Source organism: Chondrus crispus, genomic scaffold, assembly GCF_000350225.1.
Source record: "Chondrus crispus Stackhouse genomic scaffold, scaffold_13, whole genome shotgun sequence".
Classification (NCBI taxonomy): domain Eukaryota; phylum Rhodophyta; class Florideophyceae; order Gigartinales; family Gigartinaceae; genus Chondrus; species Chondrus crispus.
In genome coordinates this window covers 131,313-153,046 of record NW_005179004.1, presented here as the reverse complement: position 1 = coordinate 153,046, position 21,734 = coordinate 131,313, and the positions used below count along the sequence as shown (strand labels likewise).

Sequence of the window (21,734 nt, the reverse complement as noted above, 5' to 3'; positions counted from 1 at the left end):
GGGGGTTTTTTTTTCCCCCCCCCCCCCCCCCCCCCCCCCTTTTTTTTCGCCGCCAACAGCGACATTAAGGTTTTGATGGATACAGAGGAGATGTGATGCCTTCACAACGGAACCAGTAATGATAGATGGAGATACAGCTATTCCGGGTGTATTTTCACTCACTACATGCTGCCATACGCCAAACATTATAAAGCAACGCATCTATATAACACGGGACCCGCGCTCTTCGAACGATATACAAACACGATGACAATGCCCCGAACAGGAAGAAAGGATATTATCGTTTCTTCCTGCTCGGTGAACATCGTTTCTTCCTGTTCGGTGCATTGTTAACACACGCTACGCACACACCTGTGTGTTTGTTGGCTGCGGGTATCGGGCATGCCATGATGTGTTTTTTTGTAGAGTCTATTCCGACAGAGGATGGGTGGTGTTCTGCGCCCGATTGTAAACGATTGCTGGGCTGTGGGTGAGCGAGAAGAAGGGATATAGTGATGTCATCAGTATTGCGAGACGTGAGGTGAGATTTCGAGGATTGTATCAGTTGAGAGGTTGACGAAGGTTGTCTCACCAACCAGGAGATTACTCTTGATTGAGATGCGATGTGGGGATGCACTGCCTTGAAAGGCCCGCGGCAGTGGCTTCGTCAGACGTACATTGATTAAGCAGTCCTGGTGCGAGAAAACGGTAAGGCTTCATTTCACGTGGAGTGCACGAGGTGGTGAGAGGCCGCTCGATGCACAGATGCAGTCACGGCATCTCGAGTTGATTTAAAATTGCACTGAGAAGCGGCTACGAAACGCAAAAGAATGGAACGCACCCGGATACACAACCTGGCCTGTAGTATACCTAGTCTGACGAGCGTGCCAAGAATGGGTAGGGAAGTAGGGTAGGATGGGGGGCAGGGCATTGGAAAGGATGTCCAACAAAACGTCAAGCATGGGCACCCGTCAAGCATGGGCACGCATCATTGCGCCTGGTAAATTTTACCCTTGGTACTGTACGGCACGCGGTTTTACCCTTTACCCAAGGGTAGCTCATTGAAAAAAAGGGGGACTACAATAAAAACTTTTGTTGACATGCGAAGGGCGTTTCGGGGTGTGCCCTCCCCGTCAACAGCAATGTAATGGGAACCCTGGAAACGGCCTCCTAACCGACGGCAATGTTGCTGACGTGTAATAAGGATCGTCGTGTGTATGCCACAGGTTTCACCACCTTCAAAGGGCGTTTTTGGAGGGATTATCACTGAATTGCATATGGACATGTATCAATCCAAAGGGTGTCTTATTCCAGGAGGCGATATTAAGACCAAGTGGTTCGGGCCACGGCAGCCCGTCCAGCTCTTGCCGCTTGCCGCAGTTATCAGAACGAGGATTCATATTGGTGAGAGCACTGTGAACCAACTAAAGTGATCGTCGTGGGCACGACAAGAGCTCTGCGAACGAACCTCCCGTCGTTATGTTGAGTTAGACGTCATGAGAGAAGCCCTGCTATGTTGTTGTCTAGACCTTATGTTGGATACAACAATGTCGAATGATTCCTGTTTTAAGTATGACCGACAATGCGATTGTAGGAGTTCTGAAAGTCACTTAGCTTTCGTGTCATTGTGTTTTGGGGGAAAAAAGGTAGACCTTGGCATTGTCAGGCTGAGAATGCCTCTTGACATAGAGTAAGATCTTTTGACTGGGAGGCATATCAGTCTTCTTCATTTAGACATTACCGTAAAGCTTTTCGGACTTTCTGCAGACGTGCTCTGTCTTTATGGGCGGTAGGTTGTTGGTAGAATATGTGCATTAGGGTTTGGGAGCAGTTCTTCTGCTTATGAAAAGTTTTGATGCAGAATGTTTTTGCAGATAGTAGGTGAGACGATTCTATGAGTTGGTGATTTTTTTTCTGCCCAAACAGGATGAGATTTCCAGGTTTCAAACTGCGCAGGTAAGTTTCGTCACGTTCGTCTGAGATGCTGGAGGCGGGCCGTTGTAAATTAGTCACTTGTTTACAGCTCTGCCCAAGTCTGCAGATGATTGCGTATTGTTGGCAAGTCATGAATAGGGATTCTTTTAGAAAAACTTCTCGGTACAGGTATTGAACTCTCCAAGCTGTACATATTCCACCGGGAATGGGCCTCGTGAGAGGATAATTTGTGGCTGTGGAAACACGGCATTCGAGATACTCGTAGAGCATGGCATCACCGGTCTACCAGTCCAGAAAGTTCGAATTACGGAGCCGGTATTCTTAAATTACCCTTTGCGAAGCAGAGGTGGATGAGGAGAGGATAGCACCAAATCCTATGTCATTCTTTAGAAGCAAAAGTATAGTTCGGAATCCGAACTTCCGACAAGTTTTGAAGATCAAAAATTCTGCTCATTTGTGTAAGCAGTGTAAAACATGCTCTTTGAATTTGAATGACAGTGACGACCCGTATTCGACACCAATGTGATTGGCTGAATGTGTCGTAAAGGCTGCAAGATTAAATCCCCCGCCGAATGCAATTGGATCCTACTGCACATCCAGCAATGATGCCTTTGTAGAAAGCGAGCCACACTGCACGGATGGTCATGTGTCTCGAAACATGGCACACTGTGCAGAGACGAGCGAGTTGAGATCCAGTGTGTTCCTCTCCATCCTCCCGAAAGCAGTCGTATTTCGTAACAGCCCATCTTGCACGGCACGGAAGAGGTTCGGGTGGTGACTGATCTATGCTTCCGCATAATGAATCTTTCGGGGCATTCAAGCTCTCGCAATGGGTTGTTTGTACTGCCCTGGTTCAGTTGCGTCGTTTCCATTTTTTCATGCCCTTGCTTTGGTTCTCGTCCCTAACAGTTCGGCATTGCGTCAAATCTCCCATCGCTCATGTTCTCTCGCTCTCTATTATTTTCCCCCTTAATCCCTCTACACCACGAATCCCTCAGCCAACGAAGTCGTCAAAAGCATCTGTTTACAAACACCTCAGCATAAAGGAAGGAAAAACACTAGTCGGAGTACCCTACCTAATCTAATCGTCAAACCTGTCATCATCGTCGTCATCATCATCGTCATCATCATCGTCATCATCATCGTCATCGTCATCATCGCGCACGGCTGTTTCATCGAGCAGCGTGAGCTGGTCCCCCTTACGGACGGAAAGACCCTTGCCAGCCCGAATGAGCCCATCAGCAGCGGCTGGGACCGGCTTGCCGAAGGAGGCGGCAAAGAAAAGGACCAGTGCGATGAGAAGAAGAACAGAGGATCTCATTATGTTGAGCGAGTTGTCTGTGAAAAGAACGGTTGTTTGGGTGAGTGGAATGAGAAGTCAGTTGTATTGTCCGTAGTGTTGTCAGTTGTTGAGGTTGATGAGAGGGATATGGGTGCGCCGAATTCAACCGGCTTTATATACGCGAACAGGCAGCTGACATAAGCAGCCAAGGATGGTAGCATACGCTTCTTCGATGCTACGCCCTCGCCCCCGCGCGAAAACGCCACTGACAATAGCGACAACTGGAGAGAAACCTCAAAGTGCGTGATGATGGACAACCTGCCACGATTTGCTCAAAGCACATTATTCAATTACTGAAGAGCTCGTTTGTCTTAGTTGGCCGATGACGTTGGTCTTCGCATACAGCACATGCGAAGCGCGGTACATCGAGTCGACGAATCGTGGGGTCTCGGATCTCTGTCCTGAAGCCTTCATAGGCACCGGGCTTTCAAAGAATCACAGTCTATTTCAGCAGACATCCCAACCCAAAGGTAGTATACGTCCGCAACCACTTGCAGCAACTAAACCCTTTGCGGTGCTCATCCCCGCACATGGCGCCGATGTGCTGACAATGCTGTGCGACACAAAAGACACTCTAGTCGAGTTTGAACAACAACCTCAACATGGACTGCATACAAACTTCTTCCCGTTGCGATTGTTGGACGCGCATGTTTTTTACGTTCGCCTTGGCTCAGTTGCAAGCGATAGAATACGGCAAGCGAGATATACAAGATAATCCCCTCAACATGGACTACATACAAGCTTCCGTCGGTAGCGATTGTTGGACACACATTGCGTTTTTACGTTTATCTTGATTCACTTTCAAGCGATTGAATAAGGGAAGGGCATGCGGAATATACAAGATGAATCTATTGAGGTGTTTGGTTTGGATTTGGGGTTTAGTTTTTCTTTTTGGCAAGCGATGCCTTCTTTTATTTATTGAGCTGCTGAGTTCTAGATGCTTTTATAGGCGAGTTCACCTCTACCTTTTACTGTCCGTGCGGTAAGAATGCTTTTCCATCACTTCTTGTAATGGAATCATTGATGACATAACTATTACGTAATGCATTGTTGAAATTTCCAAAGGGTAAATGCATGGAACCACAGAGCTTGCTATTGCTCGCTTAGCTATCCATTATCGCCACTAGCCTGGACAGAATCCCCGGTTGACGGAAAAGTTTTCTCCCTATCGAGATTGCACATATCGCCCCGCCAGGGCTCGAGTGCGGGAGGGGGCACAGAAGGCGGATTTCTGTGATGTCACGGGTATTGCGAAGTGTCTAAAGTTATACAGAAGAAAGCCAACGCTGGAGAAGGGGAGACAGCGTGGTGTCGATTGAATTGCAGGTGGTCTCCTCGCGTCACGGAGACATGTTGGTTTGCAGGCGAGGTTGAATAGGAAGCTGGACGAGGTTTTCTTTTACGAACGGTGGGACAGGTAATTTTATCGTGACGACGTTGAGATACGCGAAGGGCGGACCTTTCAGAGCGCTCTGACGGGCATCAGCAGTTTGTTTTGGTTGGACGGAAGCAGCCTGTAGAAAAAAGATTCTAGTGACAGCTGTGGCGTTCAGAGTACATCGATGGAGATGTCTCGCAGACTTGTAAGTGAGGAGAAGGATTCCAGTGTGGCGAGAGGGGGTAGTATGCCGATGCGTGTGCTCAAACGGCAGGATGCTTCGGCGAAGCAGGCACTGGCTGTCTGGGGAAGCCCAGAAAGGATTTGTGCCACAGCAGTGACGTCGTGGTAAGGGTTGGGGAAGCGTCGCCATTCGATGAGGGCTGAGGAATTTCTATAGGGGTCGAGCTTGCAAACACATGTCAAACGGGTGCTGTGACGTCACTTCACAAGCTGTTTACAGTCTTGGATAACTGCAAAGACAGAAATAGCAAGAAAAGAAAAGGGCTAAGTACTGGGTATGTGCCCCCACTATCCTTCGGAGGGCAGTCTTTATCCGACCACGTATGCTCACAGCAATGATGCGCGATACTTCGAAAGTGCTCGTCGGGCCCAGCGTGCTTCTGCAGAGGCGACACAAGCGTGCCCTCGAACACACCGTAACATCTGGATAAAAAAATTTTCTCTTGATAGTCCAAACGGGTCTTGTTCATACAGAGGAAGCGACAGCGGCTAGCACAGACAATGAGCTAGGCATCAACGGAGGCTTTCATGCTTCCGGTGGCGCGACTACAAACAACTGCATATGCTTCACGGCCATCTCTTCACCTAAACTGTCGATAAATAGCGTGGGCATCCTCATTGTTGGAAGCGCTGACAGCAGCCTGAAATGATCAGCGTAAAAACATCGGAGAGTTCGTGTACGCGAACCCATTTGTTATGTCAGTTGGGGAGTGGTGAAATGAACCCATGTAGCCTGCTATAACTACGAACACGGCCAATGACTCATATTTAATGTCTGACGTCGAATCCAGAATACTGTTCGGCAGATATGAAATAGTTTTGCATCCGCTGGTACGAATTCCGTAATCTTTAGGCTGGCTATAGTATTTTGGTAGCTGACGTGGTGTCGGAGTGCTGAATTGCTGTGAAGCCGGAGCATATTTGATTTTCTTTCTCGTTTCCCCTGATGATTTATTCATGATGGTCATCATGAGTAGCCAGGCGTTTACTGGGTTAGATCTACATGTTTCAAGCTTACAATATGAGCAGGCCATGGCCATGGGGACTTTTCTGCGTCTTTCTCACAGTGCGATCTTCGAGTACCTAGCTAGGTGACAAATGGCCTCCGCGAAGGCCACTTTCAAATTTCAGTATCGAAATGAAAAGATTTATTTAGAGACGCCTCAGTATCTGGACTAGCATTTAGCGGACAAGAGCAAAAGCGAATTCCCAAGTCCCGAATGGAGCTCGTCATTAAAGCGTAATACATCCTAGCGAGAACCACCCGTCTTTCTTGGTCGCTGTTAAGAAAGTCTTGCGAAGGAGCACCTTTTTGAGCTACCTGGCAATCTGTTTCCATGATATCTCCGAAACCAACTACACACTTGTTAAAAATTCCAATGCGCACTTGATGCCTCCTTGAATTTTCTTGGCTTCAGTGCCTCGTTCATGCAAGCTTTAAAACTGAGGTCAACTGCGTTGGGGAAAATGTGACCACTAAAGTACGTATTTTTCTGCAACAAAAGCGTGTACAAACGGAATCAATTGCTGATATGTCAGCTGACAGCATGCCATTCAACATCACGCATGGAAGAAGACAGTGGGTGTCGATCTGTGGGCTGCTGGTGCTCACCTCGGCTCCGATTCTAGCGGACAAATATCAGAGACACTACTGTTTCTTTTACTCGAGAATCGATGCCCCAACAAATTCCATTTAACTTCCTCGCAACATAGGATAGAATTGAGGAGTATACGAACGCACGATAGATTAAGGTAAACAACTACAACGTGAGTTTTCATACCCTGCGCTTGTGCTCACTCGTCATCAGGCTGGACTCTGCCCTTTCCACCCAGTTGCACACCTGTACGCCGTACCATTCATCGCATAAACCAACCGAGAAGGGCATCTCCAGTCTCCTTCTATGCTTCACAACGTGTTATCACAGCATCCGCGGCTGTCCCTAAAGATAAATTTGCCAGGACTTTTTTCGTGTGCGTACTATGAAATTGTTCTTTAGTGTAAACAAGAATCTGTTATTAGAGGCGATGAGGAATAGCCGTTTAAATCTGGTGAATTTTTCTTACGTACCCCTTTTATTTTGGAATTTTTCTTGCGTGTACCGTCACGGTACCCCTTTCTTAGCACTCTTGGGAGGGGCACTGTATACGCAGGCGCCCAGAGTCTGACTTTTTTACCTTGTGAGATCGGCCCGCGGTGGCGCACATGGCCAAGGTTGCCATCAAGATGCTGTGCTCGTCAGGGAACGTGCTCCCTTTGATCAAACTCATTTTTGCGACGCCCTCTTCACCTCTTCACGCATTCAATCTAGCGCTCCTAAGACAAGGGACTCATAAAAAGGGATATGTAAGGAAAATTCCAAAATAAAAGGGGCACGTAAGAAAAATTCTCTTAAATCTGCAAGTACCTTTTCGAATCTAGTGCGTAAGCTGGCCTGGTCATGGCGCGCATTCTTCCAATTCCAAGGCAGACGCATCCATCTTGAACGGAAGCATTCTTACATCGTTTCGCAGAGTACTATATCCTTTGATCCCCTTCACAAGTGAGGATCAGTAACACATCGTGGGCATGGAAGTTTGTGCACAGAGCAAAGTGTGATCAGCAAGGAATTTTACAGAAAGTCTATCGTTCCACACAAGTTTACTGTGCCGTTATCAATGCTTTGTATAGTAGACTACGCGGATTGGCAGGGCCAAACCCTCTATGGCTGGTCCGAAGACTGTGTTCGTCAAGTACGTTTGGAATGTATAAGTAATTGATGAGATACCAGACCGCACAAGCTTCAGAATGTCAAAGCTTAGAATATCCAAGTTGGGGGCTGTTGACCCACGGAATAAACCATCGCCTCGAGCTTCCCCTGAGATGAAGAAATTCTCTCCCTTATACCCATCACTTTCAAAGGAGACAACAGTTGTTCTAGCGGTTGAAGTTCCAAAGTTACCAGCGACACAACCGACACTACTCGTGTATGTTCCTGCCGGGTAAGTGAAGGTGAAATCGTCGTAGCAGACATTGATCTGCGCAAAGGGAAGATCGGGCCTCTCATAAATCAGTACCATAGCCCAAGCAGCGTACGCCGCATTTGCAGAGCAGTACGACTCGCGGTTATCATACCAAATACCAGAAACAGTGTATGTACCACTGCCTCGCACAAAAGATGTCACGTCTGCGGCGGCGCCATAGAAATGCAACCGGCTGCTTCCGCCCCTATACGTCTTCCCGGCTGTAACAGTGTTTCCATTGAATTTGACTTGAGCAGTCTTGCTCATGAAACCAGACGCCGACCAGTAGAGCAATGCTGACTTGACCCGAGCCCCACTCGGCACTGAAAGGCTGGTACTACTGGAAGATAAAATTGTGCAATCCGTGCGGTCTTCGTCAACACTCATCGAAGCACCCACAACAACGTAATCTCCGGGGCCCTCAAAGTTTGTGCAACCACTTTCTTGGCACGAAGAGAGCTCAACGTTTGGAGCAGGGCGCGGCGAGCTTGAAGGTGCTTGAGATGGGCGTGTGGGAGACGGAGGTGCGGGAGATGGACGTGCTGGAGTTGGACGTGCGGGAGACGGGCGCGGCGCCGCCGAGGCGGCAGGCACGCCAGTAGGGCGGGGTCCTCCTGGAGGGGGAGGCGAACTTCCTGGGCCCGGCGCCGCCGAAGCGGCAGGCACACCAGTAGGGCGGGGTCCTCCTGGAGGGGGAGGCGAACTTCCTGGGCCCGGCGCCGCCGAAGCGGCAGGCACACCAGTAGGGCGGGGTCCTCCTGGAGGGGGAGGCGAACTTCCTGGGCCCGGCGCCGCCGAAGCGGCAGGTACGCCAGGAGGGCGAGGTCCTCCTGGAGGGGGAGGCGAACTTCCTGGGCCCGGCGCCGCCGAAGCGGCAGGTACGCCAGTTGGGCGGGGTCCTCTTGGTGGGAGAGATGGGCGCCGAGACGGTCTGGCGGGTCGAGTAGGACGCGGCAGAGGTGATCGTCCTGGCCCGGCGGGTCCTGGCCCACCACCAATGCGCTGGGCACACATGGCCGCGATGACAGCACCACCCCTCCTGCTCATAACGACGACGTTGATAGTTCCCGTGTTCCCCACCCTCACGTTCTTAAACTGAACGAAGTAAGCGTTGTTGCATCCTGCGGCATCAAATACGTCGACCCCCGTTTTCTTCACCGATTGAACGGACAGATCCAGAACGCGTTTTCCTCTTCGGCAAAATTCGCGCTGAACTTCGGCGAAGCCTAGAGTGATCACATAGTCTGAGTCTCTTTGAACTTCAATCTGAAAGCTGATCGTCTTCCCCGTTCTTTGTGTCGTGAATGCATGACCATGCGGCGTATTTGCAATGCGACGAGAAGGGACGGTGAAGGCACCTGGCTCTCCCCCCGCGTAGTTCACAAGTCCAAGCTCTGCCAAGAAAGGACCAACAGTTTGGAACCAGGAGCCGATATTAACACATACCTTAGTGGGCACTTTTCCTCTTGCGTTGGGGGCAAAGAGGGAGGTGGGCGCTGCTGACGGCTTTGTGGCAGATGCCGTGCCGAGAAGTACAGCGGCAACTATTACGAACACGTGGGCAATCCGATTCATGTTGGATACAGAGAGTCAGCTGACTGCCACCTTGACTTATGACGTTCTCCGGCCCCGCCACCTCACTGTCCAGTACGCTCTTATATACAAATACGTTCAACAATTCTTGCCGAAGGCTTTCATCCATTTTCTCCTCATGCAAAGCCAAAAGACTCGGATTTTCTGCAGGGGTGTCGAATGCGACGGTTTGTAACTCGTCATGCGAGTATTCGTTGCTAGAATCCAGAGAACCACCAGAAATCACAAGCGCATATACTGTGCGATCCTGAAACTGTCCTGAAGAATGTGATCTTGTAACTGTCGTGAATCGATGAAAAGCATTGATATGAATGGAAATATGTTCACAACGCCAATGCTTGCAGTGTAAAACAAAGGACTACACTAAAATGATCTGGTCAAGAAGATTGCTGTCGCCCTCAGAGAGTGCGAAGATCCCATGTGCTGATCCGACAATCTATGGTAGACCATGTTATCCGTTCATTTGCATTGGCGGGATGCAAGCAAATATCTCCGTCTGACGGGACATCCAAGTCCATACTAGAATTCCTGCGTAAATCAGGCGTACCAATGCTGAAGGCATGCGTTACACCTGGTAGAATCAAATCCGAGTCCAGAGATCGCCTATGGCCTTCGGGATTTGTGCTGAAAAACTGCATGAACTGCAATATGGACGAAAGCAGATGCCTTGCGACAGCGTGGTGAAAATGAATTTCCTCTTGCACTGCCATGTACCCTTCGTATGTATGCGCTGGTATGTATTGTTTGAAGCAACAAATGCGTTCAACTACTGTATGCCAACCTGTTGTGAGGTCAATCAGAAGTTTACGTGCTATGTTTCCGGTTGCGAGGGAATTCAGATGCATTGCTCTTACAGTAGACATATGCTCTTGTGAGCAAAGGGCTCGACTCAGGGCTTAAGAAACAGACACTGCGTCATCTCTCATTTGGACCACTTCTTCAAATTCGATTGCCAGGTTTCTTTCGAGATCATGGATTAATGCTTCATCCGTCGGATCTCTCCCAAGATCTGTGATCGCTCAAATGAGCGCTGTGCTTTTTTAAAAGTGTGACGCGAAAATCTGAAAAACATGAATTGGGTTGAAATCGATCCATATTCTAGTATCATGCCATTCGACTATCAGCGACCAGTCTCTCAGCAACCAAAGGCTCATTCTCTTGCCCTGTAGAAGCCGCGTTTCGGGGTGCAGAGATGGCTGGGGTGCCGGCTGTGTCGATGACCTGCACTGGCATCAAACAATACACTGGAGCAAGTAGAAGCAAAACTGCAATCTAGGTCACTTCGCAATCAACTTGGGACAGGTCGGCGGCGGGGACAAGCGTCGCCCATCGCATCGAAACAATTCAAAAATTGCGACGCGCATATCGCAGTTGGCGTCGTCCGAACAAATGGTTTCTAATTTCCGAAGGACTCCACTGCGGTGACGCGTATTATACGTTCGAAGTTCGAAGTTCAAAAGGTTCGATACAGTCGTACTGTGTGCATGCGCCAAACTGTCAGCCTGTTCTTAAAATTACACGTTATTGGGCAGCTTGAATTGTCTTGTATGCTCCTCTCTGAGATGATCGGGGTAAGCAGATGCGACGGATGGTTTACACTGAAACTAAAAGGACGCCCCGAGGCAAGCTGCTATCTCTCTATCAGGCGAGTTGTTGCGCAGTGCCCCACATCAGTGCATATCTGTAGTTGCCGTGGTGTACATTGTACCCTTCCCGGGGGGCTATATTTGGGACGGATTTCACCTGGACCCCAAAGTTCTCTCCAGTTACGAATCCCACTGGTCAACAAAGGACACGGATGACAGCGTTCTAACGTGTTAAATCAAGTCCACGCCTAAAGAAGATGATTGGAGAACCACGAGTGACTGTATGACGACTCATAATCGCCGACCTACTCGGATCGTTTACAACAAAAAAGTGTTCAAATTGGGACAGCGCGGAGATCCCCAATTTCATGTAGAACTCGCCATATTCATCAACAGCAACGCCGCCTCGCCATCACTTCCTGTTGGCGGACTGCGCGTGGCTGAATCAATGCCAAGTATACTGCCAACGCCTTGCTTCGCAACCTTTGTGCGCTTTACCAGACCCTTCCCAGCACTCCTCCCCGCTTTCTCCATCGCTCGCTTTTTTTGAGTTCCTCCCTTGCCAAGCGAGCAAGCACTCGCCTTTCCTGATCCCACACCTTCTGCTTCGCGCGCTCCTCCTTCTGCAGCTCTTTATTTTTTGCCGCCGCCCGTGCTGCCTCCTCCTTCTTCTTTCTAATCTGAAAGAGGTTCTCAACTGTGAAGCAAGCGGCGGGTGCCCCACATCCAAGAACCTTCTTTGTGCTCTTAGCCCCACTCACAGTAGGCACAGGCTTTATTCCTCGCAGTATAGAACTCACTGCTTGGTTCCCCCTGAGAACCCTCGATATCGCTTCAATGGAAGCACTGGGCCGCGACTCATTCCCTATAATCCGCTTGATGTCTTCAAACGTTCGCGCATCGCTGCCACGAGTGCAGACGCTGGTCAACCGATTTTCTGGTCCTCCGTTAGTAATTCCCTGGACGTACTTCCCCTTTTCGTTCCCTCATTCTGTTCGCGAAACGATAATCTTCAGGCCACATGCCAGTGTTAATAAAGGAATCGCGTACGTTCTGAGCAGTAATTGCCGTGTGTCCAGCGACCGCCAGTTTTATCTTGAATCCAGTCGCGTGCACATTCGTGGCGGCCATTCCCATGAGATCATCCCTGGTTTTTCTCACTGCCCTTTTGGAACGTTTGTTGATTTCGTCGTCACAAGGCTGCAAGAAATGGGTGGTGTTCGCTTGCAACACAAGCACCTCAATGTTGTGCTTCTGCGACTCCTCCACCCATTTGATGCCATTGCGAGAGGATTGTTCAACAAATAAGAGCGCTACTGCTACGTCTCGATGGACGATCTGCCGCACATATTTATCAAAATGCTCCATAAACATTGGAAGCGTCTGCTTCTCGATAGATCCATTTCGAGTGCACCGAAGCACAAATTCGCTTGGCAACCACCCCGATTCTGCCTGCCAGTATGGAGCCCCATTATCATGTTTAAAAAAGGTTCGCGGTAGCGGTTTGATCCAATCTTCCATTACATATTTCCCCGCCGCAATGCAGAAAATTGGTGCCATATGTCGACTGGCAGAAGCTTCGAGCACCGCCGTGACGTGTTTCCCGGAACCCCTTTGCACCGACTTAAATCCACCGTTGTGACAACTTGCGTTAGTGAAGGTTTTTATGCGACGACCGAACTCCCCGTCTACGTGCATTTCGTCCATATTCCATAGTCTTTTCGGATCGTTAAAAATTCTGGGATGCCTTCTTTCGACATCAGCCATACATTTGGCAAAAGTGTTGACATGTTCAAAAATTTCCGCACCAAGCTTTGCAGCATCTTTGTTTTCTGCTTGGCGATAGGATATATCACGATTCAGGGCTCTATATGTACGTATTGCAGCATCAGAGGGAGTGGAGTTCTTGTATCCAGGCCTACCATCAGCTGCCAATTTTTGTAAAGTGGCTTTCATTGTGTTCTTGTCAACCGAAAACCCATGCAAAGCGGCACTTTTTATTTTATCGTTGAGCATTACAGCCTCCTCAAGTGTCCATACTGTCTTTTTAGCAGGCCGATTGTTAGCAGAGTCAAGCAGCTTTGCGAGGGACTGGTGGTCTTTTGCGTTAATACTAGTTGCAATGCGTCCTGCAATTCCTTTTGAAATTCCACAAATGTCCGCAACATGGCGGACAAAATGCTTCTTGCGGATCATTTCGGCTGCTTTTTTCTTCTCTCCGCTAAATCTTGGTCACGTATCTGTCTATGGATCTCCAGAGGCGTTTGACGCCGCATCGAGAGAGGCATCTCGAGGCAATCCCGCGGTTGATGGCGGTCAATCTATCGATTTCTACCACTCCCTTTTTATTTGAAGAGTCCTATCACGGATCGACCCGCCTTTTTTCGAAAGCAGTTTAATTCAAGATGTTCCTGAACATGATACGAAGAACTTTGCGCGCTTTGGTTGGGTCTCAAGTGCCAGAAGGACGCTTGGCATAGGTAAATAATAACGCTGTCCCAAAATAAACCCCGCCCCAAATTCAGCCCCCCGGGAAGGGTATTGTCTACCGGCTGAGGCGGACATACGAACCTTGACAGCCGGGACAAACGGGGGCAAGGGAAATGTTACTCGGAAGGGCTCATTTAATGCAAAAATTGCGGATGTCCGCACTACTGCCGAAAATGTCTGCACCACAGTGCAGACAATAATCAAGCCAACAATTTTACTCGAAGCCACTGTAATTAGAAGGGCTGACAGTCCCTGTAGCAGCCGGTAGAGCATGTTTCTGGAATTACACCTGGAGAAATGTGAGACAACTGTGTGACAATATTCCGCATGCCGTGCTTCAATAAACGAACACGTGTAGGCAGCTTTTGTTGCACACATGTGGAAGACTTGTGTTTACGCCCGTGTATTTGTCGATCACATTGCAATTTATCATGCTTGATAGAGGGCAGGCAGCGGCTGGGGAGCGCACCGTTACCAGGTACTCGCCGGCGGACGGCGGCATGGTGTGTGTTGTATTAATGCCGCTGCGCTGCCTGCCCACAACCCGGCTCCTTCGGTAGTCACTCTCTTCTCCCGTTCCACCCGCCCTCGCTCGGGCCGTCTCCCTTGCAGCCCTGTCGGCTTCTGTGTTTTCCATAGTGTCTCGTAGTTTTCAGCAAGTTTTCAGCAATTTCAGTAAACAACTTGTCAATGGCATCTCGCGGAGCCGGCCCATAGCTACTCAATTACGCTTGAACAACACGCACACGCACAGTAGTATTACAGACTTTCCCTCTCTCTCTCGTACTGTCCTACTACCATGCCAATCCGATCAAGAGCTCAGCTTCGCGACCAGACGTTGGCGGAGAGTCACACTCAGATGGCACGATGGCGTCGGGTTGTAATTGGGCTCCTTCGCTGTCGGGGAACAAGCCCAGATCGCACATCACTCGTCCTGACAGCGGCCTTGCGTAGATACATATTCAACAGAAAAAACTTTACCGCACAACTTTTGCGCCATAATCGCATCTCAACTGCAAGGTTCTCATTCAACTTTAATCAGTTCTCGTGTGAGGATTGCCTATCGCTGTTTCGGTTTAAGAAAAACACATCCCTCTTCTCTCGCGAATCGCGGTGTGGCCAGAGCAAAAGACTTGCACTGAGCGATATCAGTTTGGGTGACGCCATTTCTGGCAACCTGTATTTTATTAAGGCGTATGGCGTGTCCGCTCAGATGGAGAGACGTTGAAAAGAGCGCTTCCCATTTTTCTGAAATTTCTGGGGGATGCTGGAGGAAGTTTTTGAAACACATGAGCCTCCAATCGTCTCCCCGTTGAACGCATCTTACCTGCGGCCTAAGCTACCTTACTTTGCTGATTGAATATTCTAAAAAAGCAAGGCTCTGAGCAACTGCGTTGCTTTTACTGACGGTACGGTAATAGGAGTGTCCAGAACTGGTAATAGCGGTTATCATCATGTACTGTATAATGAACATAAGCGAAAACATGCCCTTAAATACTAAGCCGTGTTGACCCCAGATGGCATGTTGCCTCATGTTTACGGACCGTTGGAAGAGAGGAAACATGACTGGACTTTATATACACCTTCGGGACTAGAGGAACAGTTGCCAAATTGCATGCAACTGGAGGATAGTACGAATTTATGTATTTATGGCGATAGCGGGTACAGTAGCCGCTGGTATCTTGATACACCGTTTCAGGGCTAATCGTTGTCTCCTGACCAGTCTTCTTTCAATAGAGCTATGTCTGTCTTCAGGGCAACTGTCGAATGGATCTTTAAGGAAGCAAAACTGTACTGGACCACCCTGGATTTCAAAAGAAAACTACGCGTACTTCAAGCTCCGGTTGGTGCGTTTGTATCGTGGATCGCTTCTCTTGTTGAATTTTCGAACTTGCTTTTATGGCAATCAAGTATCAAGGTACTTTCAACGCGAGCCTCCTATATTACAAGAGTTTATGAGTTCTAGAGATCTACCGTAACTCCCGTTGCTCCTCAAAAAAGATTGCAAAGCATTCTGTGCTTCTCCAACTCGAGTTTTCTATCCTCATTCCTCTCAAGTTTACGATCTTTACCTCTCTCTCCTCCATTTCGTACTCCAAGCGTCTTTGTTCGAGCAGAATTCGTTTTTGTTGAATTGCAGATTGTACCTCATCGCCCTTGGCAAGCGCCTCACCAAAAATCAAAATGCCATCCTTGAACGGGTCCATCTGGATACGTGACTTTTTACTACGCGGAGTTTTATGGCATGACGAAGAAGTCGCAGGTGTGGAGTCTTCTTCGAGAGTCTTGTCAGAAGGGGAGTGCGTACGCTTGTTCGCAGGTCGACGAATTGCCGCGCCAAGTCGCTCTTTCTCGGCTTCTCGCTCTAGTGCTGCAGTATGACGCTCCGCTTTCTTACTCAGTAAATCCTGCCAAGCATCCCGCATTTCCCAAAGAAGCTCTTCTATTTCCCCGTTTTCTCTCCCAACACCGCTCATCAGTTGCTCAGCACGATCCTTAGTGTCAAAACGAGCTTGTAGACGCTTGTACCGATCTTGAGCGGACTTTTACGTGAGCTCAAACGGTACTTTTCGGGTTTGATTTGCCTTGACGGCCACAGTTTCGAACCGTTATGTCGTCTCCCCGTTCGGAGATACGTGGGCCTTTGCTGCACATACCTCGCGTAGAAGGATCAGGTCGTCCTGTTTGCTAAATTTTGACCTTCGTCCTGTTTTGGATTTGTGAGCTGCTTCTACAGTTGAACGCAAAGGGGTTGAGCTAGGTCGAGGGATGGATTCAAGGGCTCCGGACTTGTTGGTAATGATGGCAATGGCTGGAAGGTCGGTAAGAGCTCCATGATTTGGTCCGACTACGACACAAGTTGTTGAGGGATCTGAGGCGCTGTTGAGAAGATTCCTTGTAGAAGAGTCGTTGATAAAGGCGGGAAATCATTGCAGTTTTGGCTTCACATAAATCTCCCATTTCAGCAACTCGCCGGGTTCCGTGTGCGGGAATTCTGTAACTGGAATTGACACCTGTATTTAATTGCGGAATCTTATGTGAATGTTGTGTGAAATTGTCAGGCGTAAACTCACTATTGTCTACTGGCTATATTGTGCAGACACGCTGCTCCGTGCTGCGATATGATGCCCTCGGCAAGCCTCGGGGTTTATATCTGCACTCGGAGGGTGTCTGCACTCGTAGCCAGTAGACCCTTTACGAAAATATGGGGGACATGTAAGAGACTCAACCATGCGATAAAAAGACAGTCCTAAAATCGTTATGATCAAGTGAAGTTTCATACACCCAGTAAATCGAGAAAGAAAATTTAGTACTGCATACAAAGCACGCATGCACAAAGACGTGTTCAATTCCTGTGCACTACAGTAGTGCGAAGGCGCGGGAGAAAAAAACCAAACAGCGGGGTCATTGCGCAAATGACCTGGACATTTCGAATAAACGTCCGTCTGCAACTACCGAAGCGAGCCCCCCGACCATCACCCACCAGCTTAACAAGACATTCAGCACTCCCTGATGGCCACCTTCCCAGCACAAGAGGCAGCCAAAACTCTCCAACTGCTATCTACTGCCGCAATTGAGCGGAAGAACGAGCTCGAGCTCTACGACACAGCGAGTCCCGATGACAGCGACGAAGGCAACGGCTCTGACTCGCCCATTTTCAATCAATTTGAAGTTCAGGGCGGGGCTCACGCAATCATTGAAATGATTAACTTTAACCCAGCCCAGTTTATTGGCATTTGGGCTGAGTTTCAGAACCTCATTTCGGATAATTACAATGTAGAAAGGGGGCGTAAAAGCACACACAGCCCAAAGGATGTCCTGTTAATGACCCTTTCGGTTCTGAAACATGGTGGAATCTGGGATTTTTTGGCCAAAAGTTTTGGCCAAAAGACCATAGCCTTTGAGCGACTGATTGTCCGCTTCATTCGCATCCTCTCTGAACCGTTGTATGAATAGTAAGTCACATACTGCCACAAACGTTGGTCCATGGAATCCTTTTCTGACAACAACAAGCTCTTCAAGGAATACCTCAGGGAACGTTATGCCACTGACGTCACTTTCCAACCCTCCTTTCGCCCATCTGGAAGCCTCCAAGAGGGCAAAAAGTGTTTCAGTGGCAAACACAAACTCTATGGCTACAAGGTCCAAGTGAGTGTTACACCGAACGGGTTTGCAATTTGTTCAAGTTTGCATGAGCCTGGGTCGGTCTCAGATTTGGTCATTTTCAAGAAAATGCAATGGTTCCACGAACGCGTTCTGCGCAAAAAGTAGAATGAGGCTACGATAGAAGACTCTGGGCCTCTCGAAGAGGAATATCCGAGGCAATGGGCCATTTTGGCACACAAGGGCTACCAAGGAGCCACCGGGTTTTGAAGGGTGATACACTCAAAACGAAAGCCCCCGGGTGCGTTTCTATTTCCCGGAGAGGTTGCGGAGAACAAATCTATTTCTAGCTATCGCATTCTTGTCGAAAACGTTTTTGGTCGCATGTGTGGATTGTGATCGGTGGTAGGTTCAAAGTGGAAGTGGTCGGAAAACAACTATGATCCAGTGTTCAGGCTGTGCTTCGGTCTGACCAATTTTCACATTCGTTGGAGGCCGTTGCGAGCACAGGACATGACTTTGTACCAGCAGCTGACGAACCGCTGGTACCAAATTGGGAATAGCCAGTTAGAGCGCAGACGCCGTATTCAAAAGGGGTACCAAGAGAAAAGAGCCGATCTCATGCAGCGTCAGTTTCGCACAAGTTGTGCTCTGGATTTACTCGGGCCGGGAACGGAGTCAAGAGATCTAGTCTCTACCTAGTTGCCGGTGTATTGAGCGAATGCAGGTCTTTCTCAGTAAGCGGTAGTGAATTGTCACGACTGCAATTGAATTTGCAATAAATTTACTGTCTTTGAATGACCTTGTCGTTTCCGAAGAGACCGAGTCGCTGAGCAAGCGAATACAGTTAGGGCGAAAGCTGGATATTTGAATTAGGGACCTAGTAGACAACCCCTACATGTCACTCAAAAGGGCTTGTTTCACAAAGGTGGGGTTCAGCGCAGTGCAAAAATTGCAGATGTCCGCACTAAATATTTACTGTGGAAAAAGTCTGCACCACAGTGCAGACAATAATGAAGCCAGCAGTTTTACTCCAACCGACTGTAGTTAAGCTGGCTGACAGTCAGTAGCAGCCGATAGACAAGCATATTGTCTCCTGGCTACATCGTGCAGACACGCTGCTTCGTGCTGGGGGACACGGGAAATCCGTAACTTCGCAAACGAGTACCACTTCAGGGCATCCCCACCGCATCAGCCCAAAGACCAAAATCTGCTGTGCGGCCATTGGCCAGACCAAAATACGTTTTTGGGCTTATTCCCAAAACTCGCTCATCCCCACTGGTGTTCCATCCATACTTTCGGCCAAACCAAAACCTGTCCTTTCCCCTCGCCCGCTCCATCCAAACTTCCCCAATGTCCTTCCCTACATGTTCCGATTCCGGCTCGAGTTCGGACTCGGAGCTGGAAGACTATGCCACATCAGTTGTCATTAGCTGTGCCATGACAATGACGAAAGTAATGTCCAGGGTGCAGGGGCGGAGAGGCGGTTCTCGCAAGGGCAAGACCGCCAACAGAGATATACAGCGCATGCAGGCCGGATTTAGGATGGATAAGGACTACTTTTGCCGCCATAATGCAGGTGATCCAACTTTCTCCAAAGCCGAGTTTGAGCGCCGCTATCGAATGCCTTGAGAGGTATATGAAATGTTACGTGCTGGTGTCTGCGCCGTCGATTCCTATTTCATTCAGAAATCAGATGCGATCTTACGCAACGGAGCTTCAACGGACCGAAAGCTCACTTCCGCCATACTGCAGATTTGTGTCAGTGTGTCTGCAGATTCTGTCGTTGACTACGTTCGAATGGCCGAAAGCACAAACATTGAGTGTCTGAAGAGATTTGTGTTCGCTTTAGTCAAGTATTTCTAAAGGAAATGGCTCCGATATCCGAACAAGGACGACATACATAAGATTGAGGAGAGCTACAGTCATTTGGGGTTTCTAGGGTGCTTCGGGTGTGTGGATTGCGCATCATGTGAGTGTGAAAAGTGCCCTGTGGCATGGAAAGTGCAGTTCAGGGGTCGGGATAGGAAAGCTGCGTGCTATTTGGAAGTCGTCTGTGGTGATCGCTTGCGAATATGGCTGTGATGTTTGGGCCCCTGGGGCGAAAAACGACCTTTCAATCATGGACCAAAGCGAACTTTTTGATGTAATATAGGTCCCGCGCAGAGTCGATTTGCCTGTAACACAGATTTTATTCAGGAGAGACATCTGGGTAAGGATTATCATGTAGTAACGCAAGTGAACGCAATTGTAACGCAGGTGAACGCAATTTCTAGATGTAAAAAGCAGAGACGGTTGGCAGAAAACGGCGCGCTAACGCCGCAAAGAGCGGGAGGGCGGGTGCTGAGAAACGGATGACTGCCGAAGGGCCTCGTCGTTGACCAGCACTGCCACAACCCCTTGATAAACTACGAGAAGCTACGGCGGGCGCGTGAGATTTGAAGTCACGCGAGTGACGTCGGTGACCTGTCACCGTGGTGTCAGCGAGAGCGGCGGTGAGTGGCATTACACTGTGATCAAATGATACATAACCGTAATATAGGTCCCGCGCAGAGTGGATTTGCAAAGTAGGCGAGACTGCCCGTGACGTACCAGTGACGCAGGTCACAGGACGTCACTGAAGGGCAGCAGGGGGCGCAAAGCGCCCAAAAAAGAACCGTGCCGCCGGTGTAACCGGCATTAATGCGTCTAGGTAATGCTTATGCACCACCTCAGGGCCTCCTTTAAGAAAGCATGGACAGCCATGTTTGGATGTATATGTTTGCGATTTTCAAAATATTACATGTCCAATAATTTAATGTATTGTGTCAGCGCGCCGTGATCCGTAAATTGGCTCAAGGGGTGCATCATACGGGGCTATCGATAGGGAAGAGGGTAGAAAGGATGTCTTTTTGGGTCTTGGTTTGGTTCTGCCGGGAGACGAATCGCATCTCCTTCGATTGCCAGCCTCCCGCCTTTTTTCAAGTGTACAGGGGGGTCACGATAGAGTGCCATCTTTGTTAGTGCCAGCTCCGATACCCTTTTGCGGGTGGCGCGAATTTTGAGCCAAAAACTAAGGGTCTCCAGAGAGGCAGTTGGATGGACGTACTGCCCGAGAGCCGCTGCCGCCGCGGAAAGATATTATGCAGTTGCTTACTAGAATAGAGACTATGGCGGAAAAAGGCAGGGTCGATGATGCAATTGGACATCTGCAAAAGTGTAGGCTGGCGTTTATTGCTGCAAAAATGGAGGAAGTCAATGCGACGGCTCGGAAGCTACTAATGACATAAATGCTTGATTAGACTTGAGTCTGTAGTGAAGATGCAAAGTATGAGTGATGGCGTCTTGCGAACGGTCTTTCTGAGCAGTGATGCAAGGAAGTGGCTGCAAAAAAGCCGCAAATCTCATTATTTTACAGTGCCTGGTTCGATATAGTGCCGTTTTCGGCCCACTGACAGAGGGAGGCACTATATCGCGATCCCCGTGTACTGGCATTCAGGGACGTCAATAAAATGATTAAATTGAATTTTAATGTATGCTAAATTGGATCAAGATTGAATTCAATCGCACTTATGCGGTAGGCGACAGCCAATGGTGTGCTCTCGTATGGCACGTTGGTAGAGACAGATTCCATTATTTTAACTTTGTGTGCGCCATCATACTGTTAAGAAAAGTATTAAATGGACCAATCAGGTGCACGCTGACGTCCATACATGTCCAAACATGCCCGTCCATGCTGTCTTAAAGGAGGGCCTCAGACGAGCTGTGGTTGGAGATCCGCATGATGGTCTCCAGCCGCACCCCCGCGGCATAGGCGGCGGATATCCCGCCGCTGCGGAGCGAGCGGGCGGTGAAGCAAGTGCCCACGGGGGGTCGGATGCTCGCCACGAGGGCGTCGAGGGAGGCCCGCAGCGTGGCGGCGGTGAGTGGAGCGCGTTTGTGCGGGTACCTTAGGAACAGGTAGGAGCTTGGCGACGGGGCAGCTGCAACGAGCTTGAAGAGAAGCTGGTAGACGCGGTCAGCAGAGGAAGAGACGGGGATGCGTAGGGCGATGCGCGGCGATGCGCCTTGTTCCGAAAACTTGAAGTGGACCATCTGCACAGTC

At 49.2% G+C, this 21,734-nt stretch overlaps 2 protein-coding genes; both read right to left on the bottom strand.

The window, feature by feature from the left end:
- Positions 1 to 2,921: 2,921 nt before the first annotated feature.
- Positions 2,922 to 3,417, bottom strand: CHC_T00002208001 (hypothetical protein). XM_005713418.1 is given in 2 exon segments: positions 2,922 to 3,234; positions 3,235 to 3,417. The coding sequence occupies 1 exon segment, from the start codon at positions 3,415 to 3,417 to the stop codon at positions 3,235 to 3,237; it is 183 nt and encodes a 60-aa protein (XP_005713475.1). The 3' UTR covers positions 2,922 to 3,234.
- A 17,722-nt stretch (positions 3,418 to 21,139) lies between these two features.
- CHC_T00002207001 (hypothetical protein) lies at positions 21,140 to 21,441 on the bottom strand. XM_005713417.1 is given in 2 exon segments: positions 21,140 to 21,318; positions 21,319 to 21,441. The coding sequence occupies 1 exon segment, from the start codon at positions 21,439 to 21,441 to the stop codon at positions 21,319 to 21,321; it is 123 nt and encodes a 40-aa protein (XP_005713474.1). The 3' UTR covers positions 21,140 to 21,318.
- Positions 21,442 to 21,734: the final 293 nt, after the last annotated feature.